This window comes from Watersipora subatra, chromosome 5 (assembly GCF_963576615.1).
Source record: "Watersipora subatra chromosome 5, tzWatSuba1.1, whole genome shotgun sequence".
In the NCBI taxonomy this organism is placed as follows: Eukaryota; Metazoa; Bryozoa; class Gymnolaemata; order Cheilostomatida; family Watersiporidae; genus Watersipora; species Watersipora subatra.
In genome coordinates, this window is record NC_088712.1 from 36,509,912 (window position 1) to 36,524,343 (window position 14,432).

The 14,432-nt window shown below is 35.8% G+C and overlaps 1 protein-coding gene across 1 annotated transcript; it reads right to left on the reverse strand.

Moving 5' to 3' along the window:
• Nucleotides 1-255: 255 nt before the first annotated feature.
• Nucleotides 256-11,067, reverse strand: LOC137396493 (uncharacterized). Its single transcript, XM_068082790.1, has 5 exons — nt 10,911-11,067; nt 9,694-10,037; nt 4,100-4,324; nt 2,967-3,065; nt 256-1,068 (listed from the first exon to the last, which is right to left on the reverse strand). The coding sequence occupies exons 2-5, from the start codon at nt 10,012-10,014 to the stop codon at nt 967-969; spliced, it is 747 nt and encodes a 248-aa protein (XP_067938891.1). The 5' UTR covers nt 10,015-10,037; nt 10,911-11,067; the 3' UTR covers nt 256-966.
• Nucleotides 11,068-14,432: the final 3,365 nt, after the last annotated feature.

Here is a 14,432-nt window from a genome sequence, read left to right on the forward strand (position 1 = left end):
TTGCTCTGTGAAATATCAAGCTTGTTTAATAGAGCAAATTTGGTTATGTAACCCTGTTATGTAACCCTGTTATGTAACCCTGCTTATGCTTGCTGAAGATGCAACCTTATAACGAAGATGATGGCAAGAAACAACAGTAGCTTCCATCGTTAGACACAAAGTTGTAACTGTTTGTAAATTATATTTTATTTACATTTAAAAAGCTGACCATTGTAGAATAAAGCTGTAAAACCAGTAGCAGCGCATAACTTCAAATATTGACAGTTGTATATAACGTATATTATAACAAAATTAGAAATATAGCGTGATGAAGTGATGACACAGTTTATAATTACAAATGAAAAGCTAGAAGTAAAGCTATATTACAAATGATAAAGTAACATTATTCATCAAGATGGTTTGAGATGACAACTAATTTTATTGTACTCTGAACTGGCCAAAGATCCACTAGCAAATGACGCTCAGAAGTTATGTTAGATATAATATAATAACATTTGATGGATTAATCATATTCTTTTACCGTGCTTTACTATTTTATTTAAAACATGTTAAAGTAAAATGATATTATAATTTAATCAGGAATTGAAATATGGCAATGCAGCAATATTTCAAAGAATGCCGGCATTTTCAAGTTGTAATTGTCTTTCCATGAACCATGAGGTGTGGTTTGTCAAAGAGTTGTCAGTTATGTACCTGTCTAGCACTCGGGTCTCCTATATTTATTATCAAAAAATATAATGGTTAGTCTTTCTGCACATTTTCACTGGATGTTATGTTTTAAATTTTTTACTCTATAAATGGTCGACATAAAGGGTTTTTATTATTTCCTTGCTTTTTGTAAGTATTACACCTATTTGTTTACTAAGAAGAAGCACGAAACTATCTTTGAATATTTAATATCACATATCCCATATGACAGATTATAGCGGTTCTCTTGTTGGGTTGAATGAATGCTTCTGTTAATGGTTAAGATATTGGTAGAGGTGACAGCTCCGGCGACCCTGTTAGCCACATGATGTTGAAGTATAGGTCAAGGGCATACGCAAGCATTGAGAGTGAATTGAACGCCTACAAAAGATAAATCAGAAGTGATTGACAATGCAAATATAACTTTTCTCCTGCTTTTGTGACTTTGAAGAGCTGCTGGAGTTTTGCTCCTACAAGTTTTTACAAAATACACTGGCTGATAGAGAACTTCTATTAACCTATTGACGGTAGTGATTTACTAGGTTTCCATATAGTGATAACGTAGCAACACACCCCCATATGGGCTGCCATGCCAGCATAGAAACAGCCGTGTCGTTGACATAAATGGTTTATGTCAACGACAGTGAATCTCTGTCGTGATTCAGTGTTGCTGTTTGGAAGCGAAACACCCATGTGATGCCCCATCTTTGTGTCATTCAAACGGCCTTAGGCGACCAACGGCATCGCATTTGTGCATACACATAGATCTTGCTTTCTTGTTGCTTTATACAAAGATACAACTTTGACATAAGGCATAGCACATGATCTGCTAGTCTGCCCCGAGTAGCGCTTCAGTACTGGCACACTCAGGTGTCACTACACTATCTCTCTATGGAAACTTAGCATATAAGCTCTGACAGAGTATACTAGCAGATACAATATTTCAATAGGCCTGTTAATGGTAGTAATAGAGAGTTATCTACTTCTATGTTTAGCCAAGCTTGTGGTTGGCGCTGAGGGAGACCAAGGTCTCCCTCAGCGCCAACCTCCCTTATTTATTGTCAGACTAAAAGTTAGTTTGACAATAAATAATTTAGAATGAGTACTTTTATAGCTAGCGACCTAATCACATTCATCTATGCCAATAAAGCTGTATATGTCAGCCTTACATACGGCAGCAGGGTGCATGTGATCTATGAGGCTGTATGAATGGTTAAATATGAACATCAGATGATGTATGTGTGATGTATTTGAAGGTCAAGCAACAGCCTAGAAGATTTTTTAAAGCGAGGATGGAATTGAATATTTGTGGTGATTCGGGGTTTTCCATTGTACATATATAAATATATATATTTGTTTCTGCACAACATAGAAGTACTCAGCAGTATATATTTGTATCTGCACAACATACAAGTACTCAGCAGTATATATTTGTATCTGCACAACATAGAAGTGCTCAGCAGTATATATTTGTATCTGTACAACATAGAAGTACTCAGCAGTATATATTTGTATCTGCACAACATACAAGTACTCAGCAGTATATATTTGTATCTGCGCAACATAGAAGTACTCAGCAGGGTATATGTGTATCTGTATAACATAGAAGTACTCGGCAGGGTATATGTGTATCTGTACAACATAGAAGTACTCATCAGTACAGCACTCAATGTTTTGTACCTTTTTCTACATCAGGTCTTAAATTTGATTTTGGTTAGAGCTCTAGACATTTTTAGCCTTTAATCTTAATTTTTAGCATTCATGGTTACACTTTTCTCCACTTGTGTTGATGAACTGCAAATATTCATGGTTAAAATTTTCTCCACTTGTGTTGATGAACAACAAATATTTTTATGACAATAACCATGAAATTCTAAAAAGTGAATTTTGCACCTATATTTTCTTGCTGAAATTTGGCTGAAGTTATAATAGTCAACAAACGGAAAATCAAATGAACACTACTTTTGGGTTCAGCACCTTATTTTATTTTGGAACAAGTCTAAGAAGCAGAAATCGCAACAACGTATGACTCACAGAACATGAATATCTTATTACTGTGAGTAATAGCCTGTCTTCCGCGCCATGACAAATTACGATTAAATTTATGTAGGCCTGTATTATCATACGGTAGAAAACAGGTTAATTTGCTTGTACATCTACAATTAGTTTGGTGAGTATACAATTTTCTATTAATAGGCATTTCATTGCCTGACTGCCTTCTACACAAACATCGTACATGTAATAGTTTTAGGTGAATATTAAGAGAGCAGACAACTCACTAAGTAACTGGTAACAGCTGGTCCATGCCATTCCTTGATACTCAGTCTAATAGGAACAATGAAGATGAGAATCAGCACCACTAGATTGCAGGCAAGCATCTAAAACATGTAGGAGAGTAAAACACATGGTATAACCTATACTCCTAGTATCTAGGCCATGGAGAGGTATCTCTGAGGGACTTGCTCGTCTTACCTAAAGCCATGATTTGCGGTTTATATTATCATATTCATGGAGTTATGCACACTGCTGTCATAAATCTATGTTTAATGTTTCATAGATTTATGTACATACTAATAAAATATTTATCTGCCCTTGTGTCATAGATGTATGATGAGTGGCTTCATAGATTACCTATTCATCAGCATGCCATAAATTAATTTACATATTGTTATAGGCTTATTCATAGAGTTAGGAACATTTAACATAAACGTTGCAAAAAACTGGTCACACTACTATATCTGGGAAGCCTAGGCTTTTATTTTATTGCGATCCTTCCGTAAATCAATATAGAAAACTGGCTATCGAGATGACCGGAAATTATCTACAAAATGTTTCAAGTGATTTAGCTTTGAATTGCTTTTGAATCGCACAGAAAAATCTTCAAGAAACCTCTTATTTTAGCAGCCACATAATCCTTCAAACAGCATAGCCTGAGAAACTGTTTATTGCGAAATGTGTTACTTATAACAATAAGAAAACAAATAAAACCCTTCAATAGTTTAATAGCTTACAGCTGTCTTTGCGTGGCTAGCTGTTGCCAAGTCTTTGTTTCCTGTTGTTTCATACGCAGAAACAACAACCTTGATATAAGGGATCACACAATCATTGTGATACTACAGCCCTCTATGAATACATGATCTGCTTGTTGGCCCAGTGTTGCGCTTCAAACCCGGCTGTTGTTACACAATCACTGTATAAAACTTACTACTAATTCCCGATGAGTATCTCTTTATCAGTTACATCATGGGATTAAAACTAAAGAATGCTCTACTGTGTTTATAATAGTTTTAATTATTTTTTGCATCAAAGGTTTTTAAGTTGAGGCAAACTTTCAGGGTTTATGTAACGATGGTTCAGACAGCTAAAAAGGGCTGTTCCAAGTAGCCATAGAAAGGTAAGTGGAAATACGTACCACAAATGGCAGAGGACTGAAATACTTGTAGACGGGTCTGTTCAGACCGATCAGGTAGATGATGAAGAAAGTCAGCTCCACGATCAAGCCTATCGCTGCGACAGCGAGTGCGAACTGGAGGGTAGGAAGTCTCTCCCAGATGGTGGCAAATTTTGGCTCCTTTGGTACTTTAGAGAGACCAGATACAGGGATGGCGCTGCTCACCAACATCGCTACGAAGCAGATCTGCAACGGAAGTGTTTTGAATGGTTATTGGTGCTGCCTTGAGTGATGACTTAGTATTTTCAGAAACTCAGGCATCCATGCACCCGGTAACCCCATCAGGGACGCTTGTGATATTTTTGTTTATTCTAAGGTGTATGTATGTACGTATGTACGTATGTACGTATGTACGTATGTACGTATGTACGTATGTACGTATGTACGTATGTACGTATGTACGTATGTACGTATGTACGTATGTACGTATGTACGTATGTACGTATGTACGTATGTACGTATGTACGTATGTACGTATGTACGTATGTACGTATGTACGTATGTACGTATGTACGTATGTACGTATGTACGTATGTACGTATGTACGTATGTACGTATGTACGTATGTACGTATGTATGTATGTACGTATGTATAACTTTTATTGGCCTTAGTAATAATCAACAAGAGGTTGTTTTTCGTTATATGCCAAAAATGAAAGTACTGAATTCAGGAATTATTGAGGGAGTTAAACAGGCATGTTTTACAAGTTGATAATCTATATATATATATATATATATATATATATCTCAAAATATGTCTGTGTGTCGTATATTTGTGTGCATTCCGGCTATAGCTATTATTAGAACAGCGGAGCTGGAAAATGCTGAAGTAACGTCATGGAGTACCATCATTAGAAGCAGAGAGTGGAATTTTCCATTGGCAATATGCCAGGCTAAAAGCTTGAAAGTTACAGTTGTTTGACAAAGTTTGAAAATCTTTACAGTTGTTTTTATGTTTCTCTTAATTTATTTCAACTACACAAAACACTTTTCTCATGATATGTAGTTTGAAAGTTAGAATGGGAAATGTTGTTATATATTAAATGCAAATCCATTTTCTGTGCAAAAACTTTTTTATTACCCCGGCAACGCCGGGTAACACAGCTAGTCTAATAGTATTACGGAGAAGTTGGGACGGTGAATTGAAGGTCGTAGTAACAGAAAGTTCATAAACTGAAACCTATGATGGTGGATGTAGTAAGATAAACACTATCAAACTGAGTGTAGCTAAACACGTTTTTTAGATATTTGCTGTGTTAAATACTCAAAAGGTATCTCCAATCTGCCTGACCATCCATCACATTTCAACTTCCACACAAAACTACAACATCGTATACCAGACACTAAAACCTTGCCAATTTACATAGAACAGCGCTATGCATGAAGAGCTTTTTCTTTTAGTACCTATAATCTACTTGACAATTTTTTGTTTTTCGTCTCATGGTCTAATTTGTTCTGAACGGCATTGACCAGTGTAAATAAAGTTGATATCTATCTAACGCATTGCTTGCTTTTGCCTTTATGCAGTAGTAGCTGTCTCGCCTTTTGTTTTACAATCAGTGGCGAAAGGATAGCCAGTCAAATAATCAGTAAGTGAACCTCATTTTAAAAACATCTCAAGATGGTGAGTCTCAATGCTGCCATCATGGCTTCTTTTATTCTTCTTAAAGCCATAACTGTTAAAGATTATGCCAAAAAATTTTTAGGCGGATTCCAAAGCGGAGACATTTCATCAAAATAATGGAATGTGTCAAATTATCATTAATTATCCAGTCATATATCCTGAATATACATCTCTTACTGTATGTTTGCCTGTAAGACAGGTGGAGTTGGGTGGGTACAGCTGTACGCTGCCCCACCCTTCCACCCTGTTGAGTAATGATTCCATCAATATGTTTAATTAGACGCGGCTGATAGCCCAGTAACAATAAAAACATGTGCACCACGATTACTTTTACGGCGTTTGTACCAGTAAAATGGTGTGGAAGATTATCAAACTTTGACTTGCAATCAGTATTTGGGAAAAACTAAAAATAACAACGGGAAAAAGAAAGATATTTGGCGGAGTCACAAAATCGCAGTGATGTAGTAACAGTTGCATAAACGAACGAAATTGCATAGTGAACGTAAAAACTTATATTTTGTTTGTCAAGTACGTTTCATTACAAACATACTCTTGTATGCTTGTAATGAACTATTTAATTTGCTATAATAGCAAATATTTAACACAATATAGCAATGAAATGCTATATTGCAAAAAGCTGCTTGAAGATGAGTTTGAAGAAAGCAAAGAAGATGCCAAGAAGGTTTCCGATGAAAGAATAACATAAAATACTATTACCATCGCAGTCGACACCATAAAACATAATACTTTGAGGAACTTATAAGGTAAGATTTTATTTGTTACTTTTTAGGCTTTCTATTGTGTATACTTCCAAGTTGGTTTTCTAAACTATTCTTCAAATTTTTTCCAAAAATTAACTGGTACAACAATAATAAATTGAACAATTGCTGTTAGATAGATTTTATGATTCACTAAAATCGACTGCTTGTGGTCGCAAGTCAACAAATTAAAAAACCAGTACCCCGTGTGCCGTGAGAGACCGTCAGATATGCTGATAGAGCACTGAGTACAAATGCGTGTAAATTTATTAGGAAATGTAGGAATGCTGTTGATTGGTGTAGTTATTAGAGTGCTGACCTATTATGCTAAAAGTTGTGGGTTAAAATCCCGTCTGATGTAATTTTTTGTCCCGACATCAAGCCGTTGCTTTGAACAGACGGACAGACAGACAGACAGACAGACATGACTCTTATTGTAGTAAATATTAGTCTGCAATATGCTTTTCAACCAGAAAGAGTGTCGACCATCTTTACTCTGTGACACTCTGTAAGAACTTCCAATAAACCAACCATTTAAACCACGAAAGGTATGGGAAATATGAAAACCTGTTAAATCGAAAATCTATGGAATACATTGGTATTATATTGGCATTGGCAACATTTCAAGGTCATTAGCTATGATTTGACATTCATATGACCATTTGGATGACGTAAAACTTGGCGATTATGTAAAGAGTTTAAAAACAATTTTTCGAGTAGGCATTATCTTTATAAAAAGATGTGGAAGGTTTATGTATTGCAAAAAATGGTTATAGGACAGATAACTATGTTTCAAGGAGTATTACTCCAGGAATAATTCATAATAATTTAATAGTTCTAATATCAAATTCTATTTTCTGTTGCTTTTACCCATTTCCAAAGTCAGCAAAGGGTATTTATTCTAGATTTTTAATTTTGTTATTATAAATTTTTTTCCTATTAAAAAACAACATGTTCAGAATCTTTTTTTTGAGGTATATAAAGTTGACCAATGTTGCTTTTTTCAAAGTTTTGCTATTCACATCGACTTACGGTACGGCATAGGTAGCATTACAAACACGCAGCCGGCAGCATTTTTCTACCATGTGCAAGTGGCAATTAAAGTGATGCAAATATATTTTCAACTTTACTTTACTGTAGATAGAAATTTGAAAAGGTTATTACTGTACAGTTTTGTCTGATTCTAGTGTCACATTTTTTTTCATGCCAGCTTTATTACACAAGAAGCTAATGTTCAAATATCAAGCAACACCTTTCTATATTTAATAGCTACAGAGCGGATAATACCTATACATCCTTCCGGTGTCAAAAGCAACGGCAAACTCAGGAATAATGAACGTCAGGTACACATCTGCAGTACAAGCAAAGATTTGCAAATCAAATCTAGGTCATCGAGTGTACACAAAGAAAATGAATCATTTCCATATCATGACACATATTTGAATAAATCAGACTTCCTTGACATCTTCCCTTTGTTGTTTCGTCATATCTATTTAGCTGTAACATCACATCTCTGTAGAAATTTAGAGGTGCTATGTCAGGCTATTTTTAGCTTTCCCAATTGCTCTAAACCTAGCCAATCAAAATGCTCTGGATAGGCTTACAGTGACTGAATATTGTCTGATGAAGAAAATAAGTTTAACCTTTTGTACCAAATTCGTTTAAATAATTCAACCCATCAAGGTCGCACCACCGCAAAGAGTTGTTTTGATCCACAAAATTTTTAATATAATATGAGCCGTGTGCATCTGCCTGTCCATCTGTCTGTTCGTCTGTCTAAAGCCACAGTTGGAAGCTAGGAAAAGAGGTTCCATAGTACAGGGTTTGAACCCGCAACAAGGTAGCATTACTGCGGGAATCGGCTCCCCACTGACATTATGGAATAATTGTGCATATGGTTATTACAGCTGACAATCTCTTACGGCACACTCTTGGCGGACTGCCAAGGTACGAGTGTTAATAAAAAACAATAACTATTATATTACAAGATATGACCTAATTATAATGAACTTATTGATGGCTTAGAGTTGATAATCAAGTATTTTTAGGAACCATCACAGTTGTGAATATTTAGATAAAATGCAGGTTCTTTCTGCCGATGTACCGCTACAGTCGTATATTGTTGAATGTATATATGACCGATCACAGAGCAGACTTCTAGCTGGTTCGATGACAGGTTCTAAGGCTACAAGGAGTGAGAGAATACTAGCAAGGGTCTTTGACGTTTAAAGTTTGGCAAAATATAGCAGTAGACAGAACATAGGTACAACTTCCTGTGAGTTCTTGTTACAGATAGAGCTCTTGGGTGTAAACTGGCAGTAATAATAGATCATTGGGATAATTAGGGAGAGAAATATTCATAACTGGAAAGCAATCGTTTGTATTTTTTTGTCGAGTAGATGACAAGATAGTAAATTGAGCAAAGTTCTAAGAGACATTAAAGGTGACAGCTACATAATTTTTTAGGCAGCATGCGCTGAGGAACTATTCACCGTGAGATCTATTACTTGCAGCAATAGTGACCAAGTAAAAGTAAAAGTTCATCAGTATGGAGGTTTACTGCTGCATGTAACTGTTCAGAAGGCAAGATAGATAAAGGTGGAACCACTCAGTTGTGCCATTGAGAGGAAATACATTTTAGTGTCGACTTTAAAATGTTTCTTATAAGTTCAATGACAGCCAATCTAACCCTAACCAGCTAACCCTTTTGTAAATATTTGTGTAAACCCAAGTTTCTTTAGGCAGCTGTGAATTGATTTCAGAAAGGGACTGATGAAAGGTCAATCTTAAACTAGACTGCACCTTGAAGCAAATATTCTATGATTTTACTTCCATAAGTCATTGATATGTGTATGTAATTGTATGCATAACTATTTATGGTTTGAGAAGATCTTAAAGGGTTGTGACAGTTATTACAACCTTCCCAAGGAACACAGGCCATGATGAGCAGAGGGCATCATTACAACTATCAACGACCCGTCTAGTAGTGATTGCTAACCCAAAATTGCTTTGCTCACAGACCTCAAGCAAAGGAAACTACAAAATTTTCGTGAATTCATTTCAGTATAAGACACACCTTTGAAAAAAATTACTGTTTATAAAGTTAAAAATACTATGTGGTAGTTGTCTTCTTTTTGGCTTGGACTGCAGTTTAGGCTATTCAGTACACTCACCAGTTTGAGAATTTTAAGGACGCACTGCCAAGACACTAGGTATTTGACATTTAGGCCTATAGATGCATCTTCAGCCTCCTCAGCCTTAGATTTAGTGTCATGTCCATTCTCCACAGAGCCTGAGGACCTTTGTGTGCTGTTGCGAGGCGCGGATGATGACTTAGACGTATTCACTGAATCTTTAGCCGAATTTCGGTTTGCTGGCACCTTTGGAGTCTCTGCAGAGACCGGTTGTTTTCTTCCTTTATCTGTGGAGACTTTAGGGGGCATTGTGTCTTGTAGCTCAAAACCATTCAAGTCTTTTCGTCCTTCGTTGCTCATTGCAGCTTTGAGAATCAAAGGACCTGAAGCAAAGGCTACATATGAACTTTCTACATCTTAAATGCTTACTGATTGTTAAACAGACAGATAAGCAGATGAAAAGGAGGTCATGAGAATGCAGAATGTGCAATATAATATATTGTAGGAGCATATTATGCTCCTACAACGTAAATAATCTGTTTCAGGAACGCTTTTGTTGTAGCGATTTTACGTTATATGAATACAAGTAAAAAACATGTAAATTACCTAATCCGTTCTAAGATGGTCCCAAACTCATCCCTTGGCCTTTCAAATAGGAAAAACTAAACAAATTTTTAATTTAATGACCAAACAGCAACTAGTATTATTGGTTGGTATCCACAATTTTATTTTTTCAAATATCATTTTCACTTCGTTTAGGGCCCATACTTACGGTAACTTTACTTACGGTAACTTTACATTAAGTTTTCTCTCCCAAGTGCTGCCAGAAAAAAGGGAATATTTTTAAGGCTAACCATGGGATTTTTTTTATTTAAATCAAATTTGAAAATTGCCGCATCGACTTGCCGCTTTACTTTGTATGGAACTTGTAACTTAGTACGAAGCAAAAACTTTACATAAATGCTTCACATTATGTGGAATTTATGTAAAAGGTTTACATTATATGAGTATCTACCGTATATAGTATATGGGTAGGTAAATGGCATAAAGCAAACGAATAGATAAAGAGTAAGCCCTAAACGAAAAAGAAAATAGTTTAGCAAATGAGTGGACAATTCCTGAAAATGCTCTAGAAAGGCGTTGCAAATAGATTGACAAAAATTAGCTGCTGAAAAAGATTTTGACAAAAATTTGAGCGGTTAAAACCCTGATACATACTCCAATTCATTCAATTCATACTATTGACAAACTCTTACCTTCAAATACTGTCACAGGTTTGGAGTACTTGCAGCAACTAGTTTTGACACCTCTCAGCCCTCAGCGAGTCATGTAACGAATGCTTCGACAGGGTACCACCTCAACATATTCTAGCAAATAATTAATTTGCTTATCTGCATTTTCGTTTGCAGATAATACTGCTTCTCCTTCCAAGATCTGTATATATTACCATGAACTAAGGCGTTTTCTCTATTCCGTTGCCTAGCAACCTCTAGTGCATGACTAAGGTATAGACGGCAGGATGTCCCTACCAGGTAAACATAGACATCTGCTATTGCGGTAATTTGTGTTTTATTTTACAACAGAAAAGTCATCCATCTTGGAGAATATGCAAATTATATTAAGTGCTCTTATGAATAAATTAGTATAAAAAGGTAAAATAAAACTTAAATTGGAAATGCGCGGTGGATCTTTCATCACAGCTGAAGATTTTTAAATCCGCGTAAATTTCAATGACGAAGCATTCCAACGATGTTTTTGTTAAAAATATACAAAAATACACTTATAAGCAGCCAAACCGTTGGGGTCAAAACTTTTAATTTCAATTAGGTCTTATCACAATATCAGAGAGAAGCAAAGAAATCATTATTGTTATGCTGCTATCTTCTTTGGTTGCCAAGCAACCGTATCTACAAGATGGTGGCTAGTAACTAATGAAGTTATCTGATGGCTCTGTATCTTTAATGTTGGTGATGAGCATCACTCAAGCTGTTGTCGGAAGCCTCTCACTAATGCTTGGAAACCAGTTTTATAACCGTCAGCTCAAAACATTGATTGCGCCTGATCCCTGTATAAATATATATACTCTATTTGTGCCCGTATACTTTTTGTATACATGTGTGTGCTCATGTTTGTGCATGCACCAAGTATATATTATTTAAATGTGCATATGGATATGTACATGAGCGTTTGTGAATATATATGCTTATGTATATATGTATATATGTGTATAAGTATGCGAGCATGTGTACAGGTGTATATGAGTATATAAGCATGTATATTGAATTTGTGTACATATACATATGTGTATGTGCATCTACATGTATGTGTATTCACGTTTTTTATGTATGCATATATAGTGCTTTAGTGAACAGGTCACAAATATTTCACAAACAAATCAACATCACAAACCAAGAAGCTTCAAATTAAGAATCATCTTTTCTTTTATTCAAGTGGGAAAAGAGCGGACAACTAAATCTGTCAGTTTTTCTCTTAGAGCTTCACATGTCGGAAACGGAGAAAATGTTCCAAAAGTTATTTGGTTTGAGCATGCAGTATTTTCTATGTTCAAATTTTCTTTTAAATATGAATACTTTCGAATCAATTAGGAGCCAAAGTTGTTTTGATACAAAGGATGAGATTGTATAGGTACACTGAAGCAATATATAACTACATATGATTGCTCATATGAACAGCTTAACTTTTTACCAAAAAGAACACTATCTAGCCAAAAGCATTGACTGAACTGTTTTTCTGAAGCCAGTCTGTAGAATGCCATGACCTACTTATTATGTCATATACTGTAGATGTACACGTGACACTTCCGGTATCCTAAATGTGTCGCTTGCTAAAGTAAACCCTTTTTTTCTCTCCTGCAATCAGTCGAGAGACCAAGACTGTCCAAGGTTGTGGCTTACGTATGATAGCAGATCTTTAGTCAGCTCGATTATAAGCAGTCATCTGTCATGAGTTTGTATTTATCTGCCTCCATTTTAAATGCCTCTTCGCCGCATCTCTATAGCAAAGTTTAGGCCTGCCTTGATTTCACTCCCCATCACATATTTGCGAGTATAATAGTTGACGTGGAAGTCAGTCTCATTCCATTTTGTGCACGTGGGTCCACCATCTCAGACTCTTTTCAATAAGAATTTTAGGCATTAATGATAGGCCTGCCCATTTTAAAGGTTGACTTGCAACAAAATTCACATTGCAGTTTTTTGATATCAAAAGATTCACCATGTCTTACTCTGTTGCGTTGTAAGTGCAAAATATGTGGGAATGTGATTACAAGCTCTTAAAAGCTCAAAAACAAGCAGTTGATCGCAGCCACACGAAACCGCCGTAGTTTGGATTCTCTTTCCAAAACGGCTCAAATATGACGTAGTTGTGGTAGATGGTTTCTGTTTACACTTTCATGCAACCTTATTCGTCGAACTATTTTCACAAATATACGTCACGCATTCAATAAAACCATGTCTATTGTTCTTACGCATCTGTTTTATCGTCATTGCAATGCTGTCACTTTTAGCACTGATATCTTATAACTTACCGTAAAAGTTCATTTAATTTTTTAACCTTATCTCGAAGGAGCACATATCATTGTCTGATAATCATGACGAGCCTGTTGGTCACCTGTGATAATCGAAAAGTGCTGCAAAAATTATTTGCGAAGTATTGGGTCACATGATCAGATTACGACTTGACGATTAGTTCAAGCCGAAACAAAACTGTAAAGTAGTGAGCATCTATATTTGATATGGGGTCTTCGGTAAAACCCGAAGTGTTTGTCATAAACTAGTGCTACGATAAGTTTATATTGAGCTTTATATTGGCCTTTCAATTCATGTGAGAACATACATGACAAGACAATATCCAAACTGTCATGTCTATGTCAGAGAAATAAACGGATTTCAATCTACGGCGGCTTTTCGTTTTTGAGCTTTTAAGAGCTTGTAATCACATTTCTACATCTTTTGAACCTACAACACAACAGAGTAAGACATGGTGAATCTTTTGATACCAAATAACTGTAGTGTGAATTTTGTTGCAAGTCAACCTTTAAGATTTCTATGTTTGTGGTCTTTTTCTGTCCCTTGATGTTCATAATGTCCCTCAAGTGTCTCTTTATGTAGTTGTTTTACTTGAGTTTGATCATCTATTCCATAGAGCTGCGTATGACTGTTTAATTGATTTCTGGCTTTCATTGGACCAGAGCCACTATCTCAACATGAAGGAACAAGAACAGATCAAGACATGTTACCATTCCCATCCTGTTTCAGTGCCTGGCCGATGAATAGGCTAATCCTAGGCCAGGATTCGCACAGAATAAGAGTCTTCTGCAAGTAATGGATGTTTTAGTAAACCATTTACTATAATTTAGGTAACTAGGTGAGTAATGCACCTCACTTTTATCATTTTTCCAGTTGATCACACAAAAATGTGTTATCACCGTAACCAAATTTATATGTAAAATATTTACAAACAGTATGGATTCCACCAGGGTGGCAGAACCTGTGGTCTTAGGACTGTCTCAAGTGAAACTTCAATCATACCATATATGATCACATGCGATTTATCAAAATGCGTGATATTTTTCAGTGAATTTCCCTTTTGAAGATCAGCAGCATTATGCGTTCGACAGACAAGAATGCTGCCATGGTAACATGATATACGATTACAGTCACTTATTCAGAGTTGTCATGTTCTCTCCATGTGGCAAGTATTTTTACATAGCCTCTGTTCATATTGAATAGATGAGGATATCATCAATAACACTTGAA

Excerpts from the sequence above, each read along its gene's own strand:
- LOC137396493 (XM_068082790.1), bottom strand. The coding sequence starts at position 10,014 with ATGAGCAACGAAGGACGAAAAGACTTGAATGGTTTTGAGCTACAAGAC. Across the intron at positions 4,325-9,693 it reads TCCTTAAAATTCTCAAACTG|ATCTGCTTCGTAGCGATGTT; the intron begins GTGAGTGTACTG and ends CTTCCGTTGCAG. Across the intron at positions 3,066-4,099 it reads TCAGTCCTCTGCCATTTGTG|ATGCTTGCCTGCAATCTAGT; the intron begins GTACGTATTTCC and ends TACATGTTTTAG.